Below are 24,515 nucleotides of genomic sequence, written 5' to 3' on the forward strand. Positions count from 1 at the left end.
GGCCCATCCATCCAGCCAGAATTTTTATCCAGCAAAGAATACAGCTGTTGAAGCCAGGAGTTGCCATCTTGTCCAGGATAATATTGGATATGTCATTGTCTGATAGTGTCATTTTTCTCTGTGAAAGCTCTTTATGTTTCAGCCTCCACTTTAAATTGATTATCACTGATGTCTTCTATGCCATCTATAAATTTACTTAAAACAATTTGCTTATCTGTAATGAACAGAAAACTTAGACCATGTCCAGCAAGAAAAAAGCCCAACAAGGTTTTCTAACAGCTCTCTCACTGTGTACGTGACTTGGCCAGGAAATGACCACAGCTGAGACAGAGCTAAGTTGTACTCTTGACTTGTAAAAGCAGAAAGAATAGCAACAATTTGTGGTAAAAATTATACATTCCCTTTGTGATACCGTGATGTGAAAGGTATTTATGGATGCATGAATTGCATATATATGCATATATTTTAATTTCTAAGAGGCATAATGAATGATATTAATTCAACAATTAAGGTAGTGACAACAAGATGGAGCTTACTTTTGACAAATGCCCTCCAGCATCTTTCCAGAGAGGGTTTTGAGACACAAAGCCACCAACCTGTCAAACAATTTTGTCCAAACAGTTTGGAGTAGGAGGGGATCACGGAAGGTCTTTCATGGAATTTTGGAGCCCGCTGGTGTAATTTCATGTATTTTAGAACGTTTTAACATTTTATCCTCATGAGGGAGATAGCTTTTTAGGTTTGTTCAGGTATTCATCATGGTGGGGCCCTCCTTCACGAGGGAGCTCAGAGGGCTTTGCTGTTTAAACAAATTTTTGCAGAGTTGCAAGCAAGCCAGCTCTTCTATGATAATAATTTTACATGAATGTTTCCACGTTATGACATCCTAGGGAGATTTTCTATCCCTTCTGCATTAGTGGACATGCTACCCTGAGTTATATTACTTTTGCTGTAGCTAGTTTGAGTTGGAAAGGGGTTTAAAAGTGCTTTGAGAGTGTGATTGCCTTATAAATTTGCTTTAATTAACAATATTTATATCAGTCCATCTGTCTCCAGGGCAGTCAATACAAACAAATACCCTCTCCAACTCTAGAGTATGGAATGCTTGTGAAAATTATGCTAAAGTATCATACTACTATACTATTAAGCATTTTCTGTTGTATCACTGCAGTGGACTTCCTTTGAGTGCCTGAATACTGAATTTTGGTGCAGGGTACTCTAAGGAACATATGCATGCATCAGTCATTTGTCTGCAGAAGGACTTTGGAGCATGGGTGTGCTACACAGCCTTCTTGTAATCTGAGCTTACTCCTGAACTCCAACACCTTCTCTGCCAAGGAAAATGCTGAATGAACAGGATTTTGATAGGATTCCTCTGGCTACATGCTGGTGATTGCAGTGTTGGAGCAAGTCTTCACAGCTTCACAGTACAAACAGTAAAAGGTTGGTTAGTGAAGCCATGTTAGGATATGATTCATCTCTTCCTAAACTAGGCACCAATGTAAGCAGGTGGGATTATTCTAAATTCACCTCACTGATGAGCAAATCTCCACTGATCATAGATATAGATCATCTAGACTACTCACTCAGCTGTAGACATATTCTGTAGATAGCTAATATTAAGTGAAATGAGTCATACCCACACAGGCAATAGTTGTTCAACTCAGTTTACAATAAGAAGTCCATTATCAGTTTTCAAAGTGGTACAGAAACATTTAGAATCACAATATTTTAGTATTACATTGTGTAGTCATTGATTTAGAGAGTATTCTCCCATTTCTTCTATTTATATTCTTTTTTTCCCACCGAGATCCTATTGCAGGTTCCCCTCAATGGTGGATTTGTAGATCCTATGAAATTGAAAGGTCTAAGTGGAAACGCACTGCCTACAGAGCTTCTCAGAGCGCTGCTACATGCATGCAGTCATAATATCTCCCAATACTTCTGATAATTTCTGATACATAAAGGATTCAACATAAATCTGTACCTCCTACTTGTTTTTCTCCCTTTAGAATATTTTCAATTGATACAGTACAAGCATATTTGTAAGGTGGATTTTGTTTTGATTTTGGAGAATAACGTACCTACAATACATTATCTCTAAGATTTGAAGAATGAAGTGGCTAGATTCTATCTGTCCTGAAGCATGTACTAACCATATTGAAGTAAGAAGTGTTTTATGTTTTTATGACTTCTTTGTTGAACCTTATGATAACACATGAATTAAAAAAATGTCTAGAAGATCAACATTTTCCTACAAGTTTGATGATGCTCTACCTAAAAAATACTCACTCAAGGCCAATATAAATCACTGTAGTGTGATTGGCAAATGAGAATGTGATTGTTTTGGCTCATATTATGTAAAATGTTAATCTCTGGTTACAGTTAAGATGTAAGATACTAATGTCTGTTAAAGGGGCTCTCAACTAATTTTCTCAGCATTCAGCAGTACCTGAAAAATTCTGGCTTTGATTTTTCCTGTGTAGGCTATCTACTTGGATTTCGTCCTTCCTTTTTTCTTATGACACTAAGAACAATGTTGAAGGTCATGCAGCTGAGATTTAATTAGATGTGATATCGAGAATAATGTGATGACAAGGCTCTGCAGTTGAAGCAGATTGCTTGATGCCAGGCTTTGTCAAATGTTCATCCTTACCAGAACTCTTGATCCAAATAAATTTGAAGTTCGTAGTTCTTAGGATAGCTCTTTCATATTCAGAAACCTTCTCTGTAACTGTGTAATGGCTTTGTAAATTGTAGAATTAGTTTCTTGTTGATTAGTCCGAACTCAACATTTGATACTCACGAAGGTATTCTTTGCAAATATTTACACAACAATTTGTGTAAGATCTCATTTTAAGATATTGCTGAAGACTGAGAACTGTTTCAGTGAACGAGCCACCTCTTTCCTCTGCATCTGGGTCATTGAGGAGACTGCAAAACCTTTTGCAGCCATTAAGAATTTTGAAGACAAGAGAGGAAAATGTTACTCAGTGGAGTCATGTAGCCCCCTGTGCATCGTGAAGCACAAACTAGTACAGCATGACTTCCATTTTAAAATTCATAAAATAACAGTTCTGAAATCTATTTGAGCAAAATTCCTGCGGTTAGGCTGAAAGTTGTTGTCTCTGGCTTTCCTAAGCTCAGTGAAAGCATCAGAAAGGATCATTTTAATAACGATTGTGCCATTGCAGTGCAATCTGTTCCTGTGCAAACGTTATCACAAAGTGCTGTAATGGTTGAAATGGACACCTGTGGAGAACAATGAATTCATAGAAGTGAAATACTTTCCATTCTTCTTTGACACTTTTTATTTGAAGATACGGTGGCAGTCTTTGCCGAAGGATCCCTCAGGCAAAGAAATGCGTGCTGAATATCCCTGACATTAGGGCTATATAAGAAATCAAGTCAGTTATACTTTTCTCCTTTTAATGTAAAAACCTGGATGTCTCTATGTCACATACAGCATTATGGCATGGAAATTTGAGTAATCTTTTCTGCTTAAAAACAAATTTAGACAATTTTTTGAAATGTAAACAATTTTTCTTCTTAATGTTTAAAATTCCTTTCTGAAGCAACTTTGTTTCCCGATCTTCTTTGTATTTTTTAAAAAACCTAAATTTAAAATGAATTCAAAGTATTGCTAATCGAACATTGAAAGATGGGGAAGCAGTCTGAAAACTCACCATTTTAATGTCAACAGATTCATTCCTCAATAATTTTTAATTGTTATAGAGTTGGTTTAGTCAGCTGTACTCTGATAAATGCCACTTCTAATTAACTTCCTTGCAAATTATAATTCCCACTTAAGTAATTAGTGGGAGAAGAGCTCTCTGTGTGTGACCTTTAGAGTACTTCATTGTGCAAAAGGGAAGAAGGATTTTATCTGTGTGCTGCGAAGAAAGTATCAGTGACTTGCAATGTGAATAATCAATTACAGCTTTCACAAACCAACCAAGTTCATTCCAAATTAAGCTGCTAGAACAACTATGTGTACTATTTTAAGGACCTCCAGAATGGTCTTCTGTGAGCATCAGAAAGAGCAGGATGTCCTGTTATATGTGTTCTACAGTGGAGAGATGTTATCTTGATGATAACTCAGAGACTTGCCAGTTCAAACATCTGAATGTTCACCTCTCAGAAACTATTGTTCTTTTTTTGTTTCTAACTCTTAAGATGTATATCATTACAAAATGGAAACTAATCATCTCTTTCTGTTTCCCTCCTTAAAGAGTATATGGGTTACTACCTACATGTTCACAATCTGCTTTGCTGCTAATGTGGGATTGCTGTATGGTGTTGTCTGCACGATAGTAATTGTGATTTTCCGCTTTCCCAGGTGAGATGTAATTTATTGAAATGTTCTAGTAGCACATAACTATGTCTTCTTTCTGGAACACTGCTTCACTGTTGGGATATACTTACACTACACTAAATTTAACAGTGAAATCTCAGTTTTCAGTTGCAAAGAATGCCGGGATGGCCAAAGTTGGAAGGGATGTCTGGAGGCCATATGGTCCAACTCCTGCCCAGGCAGGGCCACCTAGTAGTACATATCTCTTTCACTCACGAGCTGAAAGTAGCACAAAATCATCAGGATAGCCAAGAATACATTTTTCTTTTATTTCATACTCTTACTCATGAAGAATATGTCTGGCAAGACTTAATAACAGAGCTCCTTTGTCAACTCCTTGATACTGCATTGCACAGAAGTTGCAAACATATATTTGCCTTCCTAAAACACATTAATGGAAGATAATTGCATGACGTTCTCTAATGCCTGAAATGTGCTTTATAGATCCTATATATGAATTAGAGAAGTCGGGATGAAGTATCTACAGCTAAAACAAATTCAGATATTCTTTTTTCATGTATTCTTCTTTCATATATTACAGTTGCCAATTTTGATTAAGAGTAAAGGAGAAACATCATTTGGGGGCTATGATCATTTCATACTACAGAAATAATCCATAGCTCACCAGTCCTATGAATGACTTGCTGCCTGCAGGCAGTTGTTTGCAAGAACATTTAATTGCACAGAAATTAAACACAATGTAGACAGCTTGATTAAATGCTTGTTAAAGTTATGCAGAGCTCTGTTCTTACAGAATAATTTGCAGAATCAGCATGAAAATAGCTCAAAATTGCAAATTATAGCAGATGGTTTCTGCTTGAAACAATCAGAACCTTTCTGGTAACCTCCTGATGCTCAGAAAACTATTGGTAAATTCTTCTGGTAAAGGAAAAAGTAAGTTTCTATGTTATCTACACACTGTGTCTGGATGTCTGATGATCTACAACAGAAAAGGGAGGGATATTTGACACAAAAAGTAGGATCCTCTGTTGTCAGACCAAAACCTCAGTCTGAACCTGCACTAGTTAACTAAGTAATACTCTTTCCATTGATTTGTGTGGTCTTCCATCAGGTTGTACAGGATTGTCCATGCAATCTAAGGGCACCAAAAGAGCTAAGAACCTTAGAAATTGTACTGCGCAGGTGAGGTTATCATGAGAACATGCAGTAAGTCAGCCAATCATGGCCAAACACATTCTGACTAATGACTGTTGCAAAAGAGTTAGAAGCTAAAGCATGAAAAATAACTTGATGATTTGTTGTGAAATCTCTGTTCAGACACCAGAGTATCAGACGTGGTGTGTTATGTTATCAGGATGCATTAAAAACAGCAGCAGCTACAGTGAGCTTTATGCAGACAGGAAAGAACAGCTGAGTTTTGCAAGCCTCATTTAGCCAACCCCAGTACTTGCAAATACTCCCTGTGCATTGCCTTGTCTAGTTCTGGGATTACTCCTACTGCCTAGCTTTAGGCACAGATCTCAGATGGTAGTTAGCTTTATAGACTTGTTCTGCACTTTAATGCATTCCTGCAAAGGATGTATGGATGTAGAAAGTCCTATACTGAACTGCCTGTTCAAAGCAACTTTCCGCTGACCAGATAGAGAGCATAGGGACACTGTTGCTTCCAATTGAGTCCTCTACTTTGACAGCTAGAGTGCAGTGTTCTGCTTTATCATACAGACATGCACCAGTTTTAACTACAGATAAATCATCCTTAGTTAAAGGTAGAAAATGTTAATTAAATCTCTGAACTTTTGAAGTGGTAGTTTATGTATTAGCTACCTTGATTTGAGACTAGCTCTCTGGCCAGATATAAAATGGTAATGATAATTAAAATAAAGATTTTATTATTTGCAGTTTAATTAAAATAAAATTCTATTACATTTTCAAAGTGATATGCTGTAATTCTGAAATTTGCCATTTACTCCTTTGACTGCATTATCATTATGATAAATAAGCAAAAAATATATAGATGCAGAAAAATACATATGGATTGTATTGTCATGGAATCATAGAATAGTTTGAGTTGGGAGGTATCTTAGAAATGATCTTGTTCCAACCACCCTGCCATGGGCAAAGACACCTCCCTCTAGACCAGGTTGCTCACAGCCTGGTCTTGAGTGCTTGCAGGGAGAGGGCATTCACAGCCTCTCTGAGCAACCTGTTCCAGTGTCTCACTGCCCTCACATTAAAGAGTTTCTTCCTAATATCTAGTCTAAATCTACCCTCTTCCAGTTTAAAGCCATTTCCTTTTGTCCTGTTGTTACCTGCCCTTATAAGAAGTTCCCCCCCAGCTTTCCTGTAGCCCCCCTCCAGGTACTGGAAGGCTGCTATAAGGTCTCTTGGGAGCCTTCTCTTCTCCAGGCTGAAAAGTCCCAACTCTCTCAGCCTGTCCTTGTAGGGGAAGTGCTCCAGCCCTCTGATGATCAAATAATTGCCATAATTGTCATACATTTGAACCTCAGTGTTATGGTTTTGGGGTATCTTGCTCTTTCTACTAATGATTTGACTCACATGTTTCCTATATGTATTGATTACAGAGCAAAGACGCTGAATTTGAAAAATATGAAAGAAGTGGAATATAAGTACAAAACTGAAGAAAACTGTGTAAGTTAAATTCTCCCCCCACACACCCCCTTTTTTTTTCTGTGTCATCCTAATTAAGGCTTGTTTGTCTTCTGTAGTTGGCTACCAGATTATAACCAGTGTGTCCTTTCATAAGAAGTCTAAAGCCAGCATGACAAGGTGAATAGAAAAGTAGCCTTGAATCTCAGGAAATTGGAATCATTTCATGGTTTTGCTGATGGTCTGCTAAGTGAAGTTAGTCAAGTCCTCTTGCATCTGTCTGCCTTTGTTTATTTGGTACTTTTCTGTTAGTAACTCCTCTTTACAAAGTTTTCTAAATCCTGTCTGTCCAGGGAAATCTCTTGGCAGCGAGGACAAGAACTGTCAGCACGGACTACAGCTCTTTCTCTGTTCTTCTCAGATTTCCTCATTTCCTGAAAGTCCTTTGGTACCCCCACCATCCACTATCTCTTTTCTGCCCCTGACACTGACACCAGCCCCAGTGACCTGACTCCCAGAGGATGCCATGTGTGGCTGGGAAGGAGAGGCAGCAGCATGAAGTTGTCGTGGGCTGCTTCATGCACCTCACTGCTCAGACAAGCGTATCTTCACATGATAAATGGATGGAAGCATTTCTCCCGAGGACTGTGTTGTTTAAATTTGCTTTGTACAAACTTAAACCTACTAGCCAGATGTTCTAAATTCTTTTAGTCATTTCCATTTCAATTACCATCAAAGCTGCTTGTGGTCAAGCCTGTGGTAAGAAGAGATGGGTAACAACCCAGAGAGATGACCTCCCTTCTCCAAAATGAAGCTTTAGATCAGTGGCCAACAGCAAAGTGGAACCATGTGTCCTTCCAGCACAGAGTCCAGTCACTGGGACATCCTGAGCTCTCCATCACAGCAGTTTCTGTTGTGTCTACTTTCCTCTTCTAATGACTGTGAAGTGTTGAATGTAATGTGTTCAGCAGTTATTACCTCATTATTAAGAAGCTCTCTTCTAAATATTCTTTTTCTGGCAAATGTTTTCTATCAGAGCTATCTTGGGCTCAACATCCAAGCTTGACTTGGGTGGTTTTACTGTTCTGGCATGCTGAACAACGCTGGAATGTGAGAGGCACATAAGAATGGAGAGTACTTTAAAACATACATTTAAAACGCCGTTATTGAGGCTGGCCCAACTGTCAGTTATTATCTCACTTTTCATTCTTGAGGAAACTGTTAGAATAACTTTGTCAGAGATGGGCTACTAAAATTTGATTTGCCTGCTTTTATTTTTTGTTTTTGTATCAGTTCATACAGTATTTGTATGAATCTCTGTGCATCTTTTTTTTTTTTCTTTTTTTTTTTTAAGCTAACTACTCCCCAGCTTTTTAATCATTAAGATTAATGCCAGCTACCAAGTATTAACAAATTAGTGTCTGCAGGCAATGGGGAAAATACCATTTTCTTAAGAAAGCAAATTGCTCAAGAGCGTATTATACAAATAAAGGAAAATATTTTTAAGATTTATAAAAAATGCTTTTAATTTAATTTATGAAGCCACTGGGTTGCAGTAGTCATTTAGGGTAATTTTTAATGTATAAATGTTAGGGTTATCCAAGTTCCTCTGGTAAATAACAGCTTAGACATAAGTAACAGAGCTTTTAAACACAAAAATATGCAAGCTTAATGATCTACTCTGCCATTAAAATCTGTGGATTTATAGGGATTATTTCATCAATAGGAGAAAAGAGACTTTAATGTGGAAAAAAATCAAGAGGGTATTTAGAAGCTTCTGTGAAACAAATTGCATCACAGGCATTCACAAACATGAATTCTTATCCAAGCATAGAGAGAGCTGTGCAGAGTGTGAGGGGCAATTGTAAGCATCCTTGTGAGTGACAGACGGAATAAACCACCCATAATGACCATTTTCTTCCTTTCTGGGCAAGGACAGGACAAAAAACAAATGCATTTTTCTTAGAATTGGTCTTCTTAAGACAGGAGCTAGAACTCGACACGAGTCAAGAATAACTGAGCCAAATGTGGGTTGTCCATTCTAGACAGAAGGTTATACCTAAGTCTGCCCTCTGCTTGAATGTGTTTCAGTAGATAGCCTTTCTCTTGCAGAGGTACTTGATTCTATGATTCTACAGTTTGAATCTTTCACATTGTTCACCTTTTTGATCCCCAGAGACTTTGATCTTTGCACATCTGTCTTTTTCTTTTTCTTTCTTTCTTTCTTTTTTTTTTTTTTTTTATCTTCTCCTTGGTCAGTTTTGGTATGGCACCAAAGTTCTCACTTGTCTCCACACCAAGCTCCGTGTAGGATGGTTTTTAAGGGAATCTGTGAGATTTCAGAGTATTACTGCATTCAACCATGTATCGCTCTCTGTTTTGTCCCTGTTTTAGTGCCCGGTTTTCATATAATTTTGGCCATTTTAATTGCCAGTTAGGCTTCTCCACTTGACTGACTGAGGCATTTTGGTGTTGTGATGTTTACCATAATCAGATTCATAGGTAAATTGCATAAATCACTGTATGTAGACTGGGCTTCATTGCCACAGTTTTGGAGGTTTGAAATGTTTCAGTCTGTATGATAGCTGCTGTGGTGGTGTCCAAGAGATTGCCTGGTTCCCAGAAGTCTGAATAATAGCTTGCAATGAGGAGGTAGTTAGTGTGGTTTGTGGAAAAGATTTCCAGTCCTATTTTGCTTGAAGGTCTGTTGGGAAAATTGTTTCTTCAGTGCAATCCCATGCTTCTTTGAACGACTACAGAAGTGGCCTCTGTGTCAACTCCACTTACTTCTGTTTGAGTATGACCTAATTAAGTAATTTGAAATGCCTCTGACTTTTGTTATGAAGAATTGAAACTTTTGGAGCTTATATTCTCTTTCAAAATCTCTGAGATTTTTATCTCTTTGGTTTTTTTACTTTTGATTACTCGTTGTCATGAGCAGTTCATTTTTGGGAGCTGACACTTGTATAAATCAGATTTTTTTTTTTTTTTTTTTTTTTTTTTGGTAGAGAAAACTATTTCAGTAGCGAAAATAAATACTGAGAATTTTTACTGTTTTACTTCCAATGTTCAGTTGTGGATTCATGGATTCTCTTTTTCCATCATCTGCTCGCAAAACGCTCTGAACTTTCACAAATAATCTTGAGATCCCCTGCCTCCATGAAAGACACACCTAAAAGGCAAATTAATCCTACTGTCTTTTTGCCAACTGAGCCATATTAGGAGAGTTATTATGGTTATTTAAAGATTTCTGGTTGTGTGCCAGTTGGGTAGAAAATGCTACTGAAAGTACTGGTAAGTTTTACAGGCTACACATAATCCTTCTTATTCCTATTTTGCAGCACTAGATGCATAAAAAATACAGTTATTTATTTGAATATAATCAAATAACGTTATAAGTAGATGTAGTATCTTTTACTAGATAAGATAATACACTTGGAAAAGCAGAAGACTGTAACAGCCAACAGACCTTTCTTCAAGTCTGCAATACAAGCAGCAGACACCAAAGCAAGTGAGAGCTGCTGCACAATGGGTTAGGTCCGTCTCAAACAGTGATAGAGAACAAGTATTTGGTATCTATGATACAGATATATGATTATTTCCCAAGGAAAAGAGAAACACAGTTTATAACCTTTGGAAAGTGGATATATCACTAGAATTAGGTCAATTCTGTCCACTTATAAAAGCTGCATGTCAGTTGAGCTGGTGATGATAATACCCAGTATAATATATTTTTTATATATGAGGGCTGCTCTGGAAGTAATGCCTCCTCTTTTATTATGCTGGCCCACAGTGTCAGAGGCAGATGTTGGTGCTATGATAGTAGAAGCTGAACGTTCCCACCAGTATTCCATTACATTTTGTTGCCGTGTGACAGATGGCAGCAGAGGGGCAATATGGCATCTGACATAGAAGTGCGGATGAGGCAAAGTTGTGTCACTGAATTCCTCCATGCAGGAAAAAAATGGCACCCATTGACATTCACTGATGCTTTCGCAACACTTATGGAGACTGAACAATAATGTTAGCACAGTGACTGTGTAGGCTATGTTTTCCTAAGAATGACACCATCATAGCATCTGTGAAATAATGGGTCACTTCTGCTGGTGCAGTTTTTTACAAGCGAAGCATGAAGGCTCTTGTTCATTACTGGTGAAAATGCATAGATAATTGTGGTGACTATGTTGAAAAACAGGCTTTTTTAGCTGAGAATCTGCTCTATCAAATAGTATTTTTGTGCTCTTTGTTGTAGTCTCCATGGAAATAAATAGGAGGCATTACTTTCAGAGCAGCCCACATAGATATACACACTATTACTAGCTTTTGACAGTGTTTCCTAAGTTCACCTTAAAAGCAAGAGAAAAATTATGGATTTTGTGGGAAATGTTATTCCTTGGTAGCTGGGCGTTTCTGACTTTTGTCTGTTTTCCTTCATTATTTGTTCTGGTGTGTAATAGCCATGCTTCGTGTTACAGTTTCAGTGATGCTTGGTTGAAACTTTTTAGAAAAAAAATGCAAAGACAGGATCCAGAGCAGCTGATGGTTCTTTGGGTGTTGCTGACTGTGTGTACTAGATATGCTAAAATATGTCCCTCAGACTCAGTCTGGATCTGGTGGGTACGAGTGGGACCATTAACAATTTGGACTTGCTGAAGAGCTCAGTGAGGTGAGAGTGGCTCCAGGAAGATTTCTTCTCAGGCAGGAGCATCATAAGCTGTGCCTGTTAAATGGTTCTCAGCTCTAGCTCAGGGAGATACAAGAATCAGGGTTACACGGCTGGTGGGATTTCCCTGCAGTACTGAAGTCAGTGCTGGCTTTTTTCATTTCCATAGAGAAATAACCCGGTTGTACTATGACAGTCTTCAGGTGTCTGAGGTTAACATTATGAGTGTTCCCCAGACCAGACACAGTGTACACTCCCAAATTTTGTCTGTTTTTTCCAATACATATGTTTGCATAATAGAGGATGCTCCCAGTCTGTAACCCTTGTCTTGTCTGTGTCTAGAGATTACGCCAACTGAAACAGTGCTCCTCCTCTTTGCCTGATGATAGTTCTTGATACTGTGCTTTGTAATGAATGTTATTTTGCTTTTGTGTTAACTTGAGTTATGGATAATTTTCCTTGTAGACTTCTTTTTTGCTCCTTAGGTCCAGTTGTATGAAAGCTGATCAAGGCAGCTATCTGTTAACAAACACCCTAACAACACAAAGTTAATTCTGGGTTGATTTACAGGAATTGTCAGGATTTTTAAAGAAATCACTTTTATTTATATATATTTCCAAAACAAAGGTAAACTTTGCAGCATTTTGTTTATTTCACTCCACAGGAATCATTAAAACAGGTAAAGATAGTTACGGTCAGCAACCCATTAGTCTTTCTCAATGCCAGAAAGTTTCATGCGGACCTGATGAAGATAATCCAGAAGGATGGTACGAGCAGCCAGGCATGTGAAGATGTAAACAAGGTAGGATGTGCTACATGCTTCAGTTATCATGGTGACAATGCTGAAGATCATGATTACTTTCCCTGCATTTCATAGAGAATGCCATCAGATACTGAAACAGATTTTTTTAAAGAAGGTAATGTTGCAAATGATTGATTTAGGATTAAATAAGCTTACTCTAATTTTAGTCAGAATAAATACAGATTTTTTTCTTATTATCACATGAAAATATTTTTTCACCATTGTCTCTGTGTGGTCCTCTAAAAGACATTAAAGGACTTACACCAAACTCTTCAGAATTAATGGCCATCCTTACATAACTTGGCTAAGATAATGATGTGACTTCAAGAGGTGATGAATAACTAAAATTCTACTTGAACAAAATGGTATTTCTAAAAAAATTATTTCTCATTTTTTTATGGAGATGAGTCCTTCAGAGGTAGATATTTCGTTTCAGTTTCTAACTACAATTAATTCCAATAGAAATAGAAAGACGGTACAAATAGGTTAAAGTTTTCCTCTAAGGTAATGTTCTTTTCCATTTTCTATACTGCTGGTATTGGAAAACAAATACCACAAACAAACAAACAAACAAACAAACAAACAAACAACAAAAAAAAACACTTGTTTTTTTTGGAAATAGTCCCAGAAAAGATCGTATTTTTCAAGTTTATTTGCACATAACTATTGCAAATTTCTACAATGTTCCCTAAGAGGGAAAAAAATGCATATCGTTTTTTCTACCACTACGATGAAAGCATTTCAATACAATAAGATAAAAGGCTAACTCTAGCCAAATTCATACAGTTTGATGAACTGGACTGATGAAAACACAGCCATTTCCTAAATGGTTTGTTAATAAAGAATTGAATAATCATAGAATCATTGAATGGCCTGGGTTGAAAAGGACCATAATGGTCCACAACCTCTGCTGTTGCCCGCTGAAGAGCTGTGCTGCCCATACCTATTTTTCATTGTTCAGAAATTCAGCTCTGAAATTTTGCTGCTTTTCCCCTTGGTTCTGTTAGCTGAACTGATTAGTATGATAAAAAAAAAACCCTCTAAATTGACAGATACTAATTAGGATTTGCATTGGATTAATTTATTTGTTAATTTAATAAGTGAAGAAGTTAATTTATAAGTTCATTTATATGTTACTAAAGAGGGAGATGTTATCCTTTGTTCTAGAAGGTACTTGGCAATGGAGCTACCTGAAATACTGTGCATAGTGTTTGGTACCTGTGTGGAATAACTGTCTTTCTACAGAACACAATGGAAGTGGAAAAAATTGTGCTTTGAATTTTGTTGCTGTGCTGTATTTCTCTTTTAAACCTATATTGACAACACTCGTGGAAATCATTATAAAAACATTTATCTGGGTAAAGGTAATTCCTTAATAACATTATGTGTCAGAATTGTTCTCACAAAAATCTAAATGAGATTTTGTCAAGTAGAAAGTGAGTCAGAAGATAATCTTATAAAAATTCTAAGTTGGGTTTATCTTTTCAAGAACATATTTCCCATCTTTCTATCCCCAAAAGCAAAATTTTAGTTCTAGGCTTTACAGTGGATCCAGACATCATAGATGTTGAGTTGTGGGGGGGGGGGGGGGAAGGGAGACATCTACTTGATATGGCTTTAGAAGAATAACAAAAATCTTACTCAGCAAATATATCCAATAGACCGTTGCATACAATATGATTTTGGAGAGAAGGAGTTAACTTTGATGTAGAGAAACAAAATTCATGTGTATTGCGCTGATTTTCTCTGGTTACTCTGCATTGGTTTCCTTTTCCTTGGTATGCTAATTGTTCATTGCTTTTATTTCAGTGTGAGCAGAACACATTACTCTGCTCCTTTTCCAATGGAAGCTGTCACGGTGAGTTTGTTATCTATACATTATATTTAAACCAAGATGGATGTAAGTGTGTAAAATAGCTCCATATTTTTCTATTTATTTCTAGGCAAATTCAAATTGTCTGGAAACTTAGATTTTTTCAGATAGATACGCATTCAGTGAAGCACGAGTGCTAACAATTGTTAAACTCCATTAACCTTGGCCTAACGGGTCCTGATTTTATTCTGTTCTTGACTGACTTTTTAAGATTTCAAAAGTGAGGAACCAATGAAAATACATTTTCTGTAGGAGTCTGCTTATTTCACACGAATCACCATATGCATTCAGGTGTGGAGTGGGAGCGTTGCTAAGAGCATTGCTACCCTCCTTGGTCTTCAGACAAAGGCCTAATAAACCTCTTTGTTAAGCTCTGCTCCTGAGTTGTTTTTAGTTCGTGGTGAGACTTCAACATCAGTATGTAAAACTAAAAATAGGATGGGATTAAAACCATGCAAAGTCTCTGTGGTCTTTGAAGGCACTGAAGAGAAAAACTCAATAAATGTCAGCTGAACAGTCAGTGACACTATGGCCACCAGTACAGTACAGTATAACACAGTTTGCTTTCAATTAGGAATTATGCTGGATGATTCCACTCATCCCACAATTTATTGGGCTTAAATCAAACCAGAGCACACGCATTCCCCTGGGACAGCTGCAACAACCTTTTGCAGAAGATACTTTATACAGATGACTTCATTGTGGAGGGAATTCAAATGCTGTGTTTATTTGAAACGCGTACAAGCATTGAGACCACAGTAGGGAATCTGATCTGGGGGCTGTTTTCTGACAGTTCACACTTATTAACTAGGCTCATGACATTTTTATGATATTGCAGTGTTTACTTTACTTGGGTGTGATAGAATGCTTTCTGCAACACGCAGCAACATAATGATGACGGCTCTTGAGGACTATACAGTTCTGTGCTGTAAAATAGTAAATAAGTGAACAGCATTGTATTTGTGAAAAGTCTTTTGGAAGGTCTTGTCAGTATGCATTTCAGTCTTCTTTTGGATAAGTTGGTTTCTTACATTACAGAAATGACCGACAGCACAAGACATCACTTGTGGTTTCCTTGAGGACTTAATTGTTGTACCTTGTAATGAGCAGAGTAGGGTGACTCTTAATGGGAACTTAAAACAAAAACTAGAGAGAAAAAAGGAAAAAGAAAAACCTCTAGCAAAGGATAATAAAACAAGGGGCTTGAATTTTTAGGAAGGGGGGGGAAAGGAAGGCATAATCCTTATTTGTGCAGCAGTCATCTCGGAAAGCTTGGCAGCTTTCTCCAAATCTTTCCCTTCTACCTCTAGGGAGCACTGATTTGACACTGTCTATATCAGCACTATGTTAAATAGCTTCTGCTGCCTTTGCTCAGTCGTTCAGATAAGCAGTAGGTTTGTACCTGCACGCCCTCCACTGAAATGCAGGATGCCAGCTGGCTGAGAGAGTATTGCGAGATCCAGTCCAGTATTGCCTCTGTGTATGCATTTGTGCATGTGTGAGCATGGCTTGACCTTCACAAGGTTTGTCAGAGAAGAGATTTCTGAGTATAATAATACCAGAAGTTTTTCATATTGTGCCAGTCTAACATCAGCTAAGCACAGTTCATGTGTAAGGTGATCTCAGCCTCTGTGCTGGGATGCAACATTTCTAGGCTAAAGCAATTGGTATTGTTATCCTTCCGTCCTTTTCTATTTATTATTTTTTCCGCTATTCTGAAGTAAGTTTTGTGCAATTACATTTATTCAAAATCTATTTTTGAACCATCAAACATTAACTTTTATGTAAGCAGTGTAACAGCCAAAAAGGGAAAATCAACCCCAGGGCATTTTTTAAAGAAAAACTTTTGGAACCTGCAGATGTAACTGTGTATGTGCTTTGTGAGGGAATCAGTAACAGAGATAAAAGGTTCTACTGTTTCGGAAACAAAGGAGGTGTGTAGAAAAGATGACAGTGAGCAGCCCAGCAGATCTCATAAATCCTTCCTGGGTTTTCACTACAGTAATGCCAGGCTGCAGGTTTCCTCTGAAATTCCTTATTTTGTTTGCAGTGCATTTATTCATGTATGCTGGACAGCAAATCTCTGGAGGTGCAAATCCAAAAGGGTCTGACTCTCAGTCTCCTGTCAGAAAGGAATTAGCACCATTATAAATCTACTCGACAGGGAAATACTACACCCCTTCAGGATTTTAAAGTCTTTTCCTCTGCTATGTCAAAACCATGTCTATTAACCTATCTTTGCATTCAAAATACCTCTCCTTTTTTGAGTTAATGTTTTACAATAACCGATATTAGAGCTGTTATTTGTCCACAGAGCAGTGTAAAGAAGATGTACGTTATTTTCTTGTCTTCCTTTTATGAAAGCCAAGAATCATCTATACGCTAGTTCAGGACATGCTTACTATAGTATGTGCTTAGATTAAGCACAAGGTGGCCAGGGGATGAAGAATGAATATAACACCTTCACTAATCTTACATTTTTTTCTCTAGCATCAATATGTGATAGCGTATATATGTGAAAAATAATCAGACAAAAAACAGGGAAAATGAAACACTCCACTTTACAAGCTTTTCTTCCTTACAGGAGAATATTAGTTAAAGCAGAAGAAAGTGTTTAGGTACTACAGAAATGAACGCAATATCAGAACCTGCAAGAGATATTTGCTCTGTGAATCCCATGTGAACTTTCCCAAACAAGCCAGGCTCATTTAGAAATTTAAATGTGAAGACGAACTTTTTTTGTCCTTGAGAGACTTTTTCTGCCTAATACATCTCGCTAATAATGTATTCTGCCTGTCATCACCTCATCCCATTGCTCTGATGGTACTTCATTTGTGCTTTTAAACAGTGCCATTTGCTTAGTGCATATCCCAGAACACAACTGACAGATTTTACTATGATGTTTTGGGTTCATTTTGTTGAACTTTCATTATTCTTATAGACATCTCTTGACTTAGCCCTGGTAATTAAAATTTTCTCTTCCATCAAATGTGCAGGTGAGTCACTGCAGCCATGTCAGAGTGAACAGTGTGTTTTGATATTGGACTGCAGTGGACTGAATTTCTTTGACTACACTGGAGTCTCCATGTTGCTTCAGGTATTAGTAATACCAGAAACATTCTGTACATTAAAATATATAAATACACACACAAGTTATTTGAGTCAGCTACAACTCATATCACTTACAATGGATAAAGGGAGTCACTCATGAAAGGGCTGACCAGAGATTTGGTACTGAACTGTGTCTGTATATAATTATATACAAATAATTTATATTTAATGGAGCTGCATTTTCGAAAACATTCTCTCTGCTGTTTTGTTTTTTTTTATTTGTTTGTTTGTGTTTTTTTTTGTAATTTTAAAGGTGATTTATGTCACATCACCCCATCAGCTTTAAAATTTCAGTTTTTATTTCTGTGACTTTATCTGTATGACCTACTTTCTGCTAAGCCAGGGGTCTCAGTGGTATCCATGTTCTCTTCCGTGGCTTACACACCTAGCAGGCTGGGTTCCTCAGGCATGGCAGAAGGTCCAGGAAGCTCCCAGATGACCAAGAACAGCAGCAACATAATGATAAGCTCTATACAGCAAATGAAAAAATATGTTCAAAAGCTACTTTCTATGTTTCCATCAGGTTTGGCATTTAATAGATTTGCAGTGGGTACAGATTTAATTGGGCGTGCAAGGTTTGGTTCATGTAATTTTTCTGTTTAAGATAGAAGACTAGATTTGAATCATCATAGAACAGCTTGGGTTGGAAGAGACCTCAAGGATAATCAAGCTCCAGCACCTTCTGCCACGGGCAGGGCTTCCAATCTCCACATTTAATACTAGACCAGGCTGCCCAGGGCCCCATCCAACCTGGCCTTGAACACCTCCAGGGACGGGGCATCCACAGTCTCTCTGGGCAGCCTGTGCCAAGCACCTCACTAACCCTCTTGGTAAAGAACCTCCTCCTGATATCCAACCTAAATCTTCCCTCCTTCAACTCAAAGCCATTTCCCCTTGTCCTGCCATTGTCTGCACTTGCAGGCTCCCTTTAGGTACTGGAAGGCTGCAATGAGGTCACTCCACAAAATGTTGAAGCTGGGTTTCAGCCCAGCCCTTTTCTTATCCTTAGTGTTTTCTCAGTTTGCTGAATGGATTAATTAAAAAAAAAAAAAAAGTGTTAAATTGAAAATAGATATATATGTGGGGACATAGTTGAAAGGAAAACTGGTATGAATAAATAAGGTGGGTGAGAATTACTCTTTATTACTTTTTCCCTTAAGAAAAAGTGCATTCAATAAAATTCGTAGATAAAAAAATAAGTAGTTTGTCATATGATTTGCAAAAGATCTATGAGACCTCAGAACTACAAATTAAATCAGAGGCATTAGACAAATGTGTGGGACACAAATCCACCCTGGGCTATGGCATAGATGGAGGTGGCTTAATGACAAAACTGGGTTACCCATAGGAAGAACGCGCTCAACGTGTTACACTCCTTCCCTGAATATCATCACTGTCGCTGGAGTTAGAGGGATTTTTAGTGTGGAACACGCTTCTGGGTCCTTTTAAAAGTAGGTTATACTGATGTTGTTCTCACTGAATCACTTCTCTTAGAATTGTTTTACTTCACCTGAATTAGGTAAGCATTTTTTTTTTCATTAGGGACTGCTTTGGATGCTTCCTCATCTGCCAAAAAAAAGGCCCTACTCTTCTTCTAGAGTTATTTTCATTTTTTATTACTTTCTAGCTTACTGAATACCTGGTCTCTGGGAAACTGCACATTTTCAGAGAAAGAATAAAGAACAACTTGCTGCAGAATGTGGCGTGCTGGCTATGGTTCTTATTTGATAGACTGCTGGAAGTCGGACTAGATGACCTTTAAAGGTCCCTTCCAACTCTAAGGATACTATGAGTATAGAAGTCTTTCCTAGGTCCAATACTTGACTTTGTGGGCTGGTAGGTAAGCTTATGGAGAAGAGGTGGGGAAACTTGCAGAAAAAAAGACATACTGGGAAAAAAAAATCTTAAGAATGTTTCTTTAAATGGTACATTATTCATCAGATTTTGATCAGAATGACTTTATTACCAGCAAAGCTGTAGAGCACTTTGCGGACGGGGGAGGAAATGATGCTTTCCTGCTCAGCGTGGTTCGGTGCTGTTTGTATTATAGAGGGGCTCTCTCTGGTGGCTGTTGTCGGTATAGACTGAACCGCAGCGCGTCATGCTCTGCTTAATTAAATATGTTCTTCTTGTGCATGGTGTTGGTGTTTTAACCCCTCCCCCTCCCACTTTTTCCCACCTATAGATTTACATGGATTGTAAAAATAGACACATTGAAGTGTTGCTCGCATGCTGCAAAGGCAAGTATCAACTTACAGCAAAACTTTTATTGTGACATTTATGTATCCTCGCTACTTTATCAGTGCTCATATGTTTGTTTTGCTACAGCTTCCTTGATCAAAGCAATGCAGTATGGTGGAAATCTCGAGTCTGAAAACCCCATCTTCTTTGAGTCTGTTTCTTCAGCAATCGATGCCAGTCAGATTCCCAGGGTGAGGCTTACAGCAGGGGTAGGGGAGGGTCCTGGGTGCTCACTGAGCTTTGATAAAGCTTTCATTTGGGGAAATGTCACGTATTCAGTGAACCAGTTGTGCAGAAATATTTTATCTGTATTCTCTGCAGCCAGTCCTCAATCTCTGGATTGCATTTATCACGTTTTTCCTGCTTGCACTTTCTTCCTGTCCCCTTCTCTCCCTTTGCAGTAACTTCTCCATCTTCTATGCTGGATCCAGAGGTGTGTTGTCCTGTTCATTAATCTGGGTGCATGCTCCATTGGAAAGCGTAATGACATCTCCTAATAACCAACACAGCCTCTTGGTGAGGCAAATTATCTTCTACCCTGTCACGCATTGCATAGCAATACTCTGTTCCTCAGCCTGTGTTGCTTAAAGCAGCACACCTCTGTTAGCACAGTAACATGGCCCTAAGGTGCACATGTGCTAGGTAAGAGAGAAGAGAGAGAAACTGAAGAAGGGTACAGAGCTGGACTGACCAAAATGCTTTTGGATTTTTGGCAGATTTGTTTGGAGCTAATAAACTTATGTATGCCCTGAAGTACAGAGTGCTGTCCTGTCTCACTGGTGGAAAGAGGAGAGGGGAACTGTATGTGGTGGGAGGGAGAGCTAGAGGGAGAAGGAGGAAAGGTGGTCTTAGAAATTGAGGCTTGAGGCTTGAAAGTGCATTTGCTCATAGATTTATTTGCTTGATAATAAGTCTTGCAATCCTTGCTAAAAGACTATAAACCAGGGCCTTCCTTATAGTTGAGTTTTTTCATTGTAATGTTTAGTGGGACATATGGTGATAGGTGGACTGGACGATCTTAGAGGTCTTTTCCAACCTTGATGGTTCTATTATTGTAATCCCAGTGTAACTGAGAGTGCATTATAAGCAGCGTGCTTTCCTGTGGTTGTATGTATGATTTCAAACAAGAGTAGAGCTCCTCTCTGAACCCTGTTCAAGAGACATTAAATTAATCATGGTCTACGGTTTTTGTTTTCACTTTTCTCCCCTTTACTGTGATCTGGCACATGCTACTAGTAAAATTAGAGTTGCTCTTGGACAAAAAAATAATAATAATAATAAAAAAAAATTAAAAAATCACTTTCCATTGATTTATCTAGATAAGGTGATTTGGCTCTGTTGGTCTGTAGGATTGACTGGGAAAAGTATGTTCTCTTCAGTGCTTTTCAACATTTCTTTTTGTTGCTCTGCAATAATAATAATAATACTGAAATGATAACTGCAGGTCAAAAATAATGGGGATGGCTACTATGTATTTTGTCTGTGCCTGTTTAGATGAATTAGGATGACTGTTGTGTTACAAAAGATCTACATTCTTTATAGACACCAGGTAACCTTCCTAACATTCCTGTGAGATAGCTGCTATTCCCACTTTATGGGAGCCAGGCATGGAAAGACCAGGAGAAGTATTCAAAACAAAAAGGAGCTCAAGTCCATTTTGCCATGACTTGAGAACATGCTTCTACCACACCTGCTAAGCAAAATGGTGAAGTGGTGCAGTCTGAAAGGCTTGCACATAGTCTGCAATTCCAACTGTAATTAGTGTAGACATTAGTATGCTGCTGATGCCTCATGATAGTGTTTAAAACATGTGGTTTGGTTTCTTGATGTGGTGTTCCTTGCCTTTCACATCTGAAGATGTGAAAAAAAGATGGTCAGAAGTAACGGGTGATCTCCTTAGTAGCACCATGCTGTGACTGCAGTTAAGATGCTGAGGTCAGCAGGAACTTTGAGAAAAGAAGTAGCAGAATAGGATACAAAAGAGCAGGAGGTGGAGATTTATGGAAAGTATTTTGTCTGGGTTTCCATTTCTGATCCCCCCACGTCAGACTTTCAGTGGAAGAAACCTAGAGGCAAGAGGACTTGGTGGTTCCTTTGCCTCTCTGCTGCATTCAGGAAGGCAAAGGTACTCTTCTATATATCCAAGGTCAATGTCATGCCATATTCATTTTTAAGTTGACAAGAGACATATCTATTGCTTTATGCCACTCATACTCATCATGAATAACTTTTTGATTTGTAAGTCTTCTTAATGGTGGCAATTTCAAGCTAGCACTGTTTCACCTGCAAATTTTACATGATATTCTAAGCAAATGTAATGATTTGTTTTCTGTTTCTCACAATTTAGAAATACAGCAAGTTCAGCGAACAGAGTGAAGTGTGATGCCAACCCATCCAATGTGGATAGTTTAACCAGCTCATATGCAGAATGAACTGCACCACAGTTTCTCCTTGGCTTTTTTTTTTTTTCCCTCCAGGAGATATCATAGATGCTACTTTCTATGCCTTATATGTCTAGTACACTCAGTAATGACAGATCTGCCATTCAGAAGAAAAGATCTTTCTGCTGCCATCACTCAGAGATTGTTCCTATAGTTGATCTGCAGTGGTTTTTATAATATTCTTGTACACATTTAGAGACAAATTAGAAAGCAGATATGGGGTACTGACTGTGTTTAACAGTGAGATATATTCTTTTAGATAACTTCTATTGTAACATTAGTTGTAATACGCATCTGTAGTTTTGTGCATGGAATAATGAGACATTAGGATTTCTTAAAAGCACAGTGTTATAACTGATACATTATATTTGGGGAAACCATATAACAACGCATACTTTGTTTCTGATGGAGTTATTTACCCTTTTTGTTATTCAAGACAGCCATTTACAGTAACAACATCACAACACAGCTAACATATCCTTGTATTTTTCATACTTGGTTATTGTAGGATTTTTTATGCCTTCCAAGGTGAGTGGGAGCACTATTTGTTGAAAGAAAGCAGATGAATATTGGTTAGATTGTCTCCCTCTCTAGTAGATGTCATGAGTTATTATAATGGTTTGCTATGTTTTCAGTGCCACAGGTATTCTTTATCTTAGATTGAAGAGGAAAATCTGGTCATATTTTTCCAAAACTTTTTATTGTTTTCAGCACAGATTCGTCTGCATTTCCAGCTTGAGCTGTGATTTGGTCAGTGCTGGAATTTGATCATGTAAGAAGTACGTTTTATTCATTGTCCAAAGTGCATTCATGCCAGATGCTGCAGTTGATTGCAAATGACTTTGACAGGTTATTACAGGCAATAACATTTAATTATTAAATTCTTCAGACAGTCTTGGTAATTTATGAACACTTTAGACACTATTTACATTGTACTTCCATTATAGAAGAATCAATTGTATGTCACAGCTGAATGGAGAACCCTCCTTAACTGCAAGCTGAATAAATGTAAAAAAGTTATCTTTTCTATTAAGTTCAGTATTTATTCTTTGATAGCTTTATGTGTTTTCTGAAAAATTAGAGATATGTTGGTTAATAAAATTGTTAAAACACGGTCCTTAGAAAAGATGACACCTACCATGAGACCTTCCATTTTGTTCTGAATAATCTTGTTAATGGAGTAATACAGATGCTGCTAAAATCATTTGTAATGTCAGTGCTTGATTAAATCCTTGGCAACTCTGCATCAAATCAAAAAATTTGTTCTGCTAATCAAAATGGTTCCCACTTTCCCCAGTGTTCGATAGGAATAACTTTTCTACAGCTAAATGGATGTTTTGAGACAGGCATTAGGTCAAGGGCAATATTGTTTAAAAATGTGTTTAATCAGTGTGAGACTGCAATTCAAATTGTCTTTATACTGTGATTACTGCTTGACTGTCTCTCAGGGTAGAATCAAGAATGAAATACATTTCTTACCTTTTAACTCTGAATTCACTTATATTCCAACACTGGCTTTTGGGATACTCATGGTATTCTGGTAATACATTTTATTTGATATAATTAACCAATTTTTCATTTCATTTTTGAGACTATAAATTGTTTATTGGCTTCTCTTTCTGGCAAGTGGCATCACTTATAACAATTGTATCTCAGCAGTACAGAGCATCATGGAATGTATGAAGACAGGTAGAAGATGAGCAGCAGCGGATGCTGCCCTTTCAATTGCTTCTAAAATATCAGTACTGAGTTTGAGCGTTTTCAGAACAGAGCTGCTTGACAGAGCAACTCTTACTGGGTGAGGGAGCATCATCTATTTTTTAACGAGTAACCTAGGAAGGCAAATTACTTCAGTGCTGATGTAGTTTCCTTTTTTTTTTTTTTTTTTCCCTCAATTATCCCTCTCGGTTATTAACATTTACAAAACCCCATGGCTGCTTGTCACTTTTCTTCAGTCGACTGCCAGGAAATCACTGATCTCTCTGCTGGTAGGCTGTGAGGTGCTGAGTGTCTCATCCGTGTGACTCTCTGCAAATCTCTGCTGTTGATATGTTTGCTCCATCAACTGACCAACAACTGCCCAAATCTTTGTGAAGATTTAAGGAAGCAGCCAAAACATTTTAGTTTTGGAATTTAGTATCAATTTCAACCTGATAAGGAGTTTAGTAACAACTTCAACACTTTTCTGTGTAGACTGTCCACTGTCTTCCCTCAAGCTCATCAGGAAATATCAGACTGTACATAGGTAAGAGTGTATCCCAAATCTCCCATTAGCTACACCATGTATGGTATCAAGTTGTGCCAGGGGAGATTCCGGCTGGACGTTAGGAAATACTACTTCTCTGAAAGAGTGGTCAGGCACTGGAATGGGCTGCCCAGGGAGGTGGTGGAGTCACCGACCCTGGAGGTGTTCAAGGAACGTTTAGACGTTGAGTTGAGGGACATGGTTTAGCAAGAACTAT

General features: G+C 37.9%; 1 protein-coding gene across 14 annotated transcripts in view; it reads left to right on the plus strand.

Annotated features, from left to right (window-relative positions):
• Positions 1–23,941, plus strand: part of SLC26A7 (solute carrier family 26 member 7) — a 68,746-nt gene extending 44,805 nt beyond the window's left edge. For 8 of the 14 annotated variants that reach the window (XM_025148033.3, XM_025148034.3, XM_025148035.3 and 5 more), the window contains 7 exons: positions 4,233–4,339; positions 6,898–6,964; positions 12,250–12,387; positions 14,197–14,245; positions 17,257–17,357; positions 19,557–19,611; positions 19,700–20,363. In XM_025148033.3, coding sequence (XP_025003801.2) covers positions 4,233–4,339; positions 6,898–6,964; positions 12,250–12,387; positions 14,197–14,245; positions 17,257–17,357; positions 19,557–19,611; positions 19,700–20,016 — 834 coding nt within the window. In that variant the 3' untranslated portion in view covers positions 20,017–20,363. Of the gene's footprint in view, positions 1–4,232; positions 4,340–6,897; positions 6,965–12,249; positions 12,388–14,196; positions 14,246–17,256; positions 17,358–19,556; positions 19,612–19,699; positions 20,364–21,959 lie in introns of those variants that run through there. The other 6 variants (XM_025148037.3, XM_046937890.1, XM_046937891.1 and 3 more) reach the window with 3 other exon arrangements.
• The last annotated feature ends 574 nt before the right edge of the window (positions 23,942–24,515 follow it).

Source organism: Gallus gallus, chromosome 2, assembly GCF_016699485.2.
Source record: "Gallus gallus isolate bGalGal1 chromosome 2, bGalGal1.mat.broiler.GRCg7b, whole genome shotgun sequence".
NCBI lineage: Eukaryota > Metazoa > Chordata > Aves > Galliformes > Phasianidae > Gallus > Gallus gallus.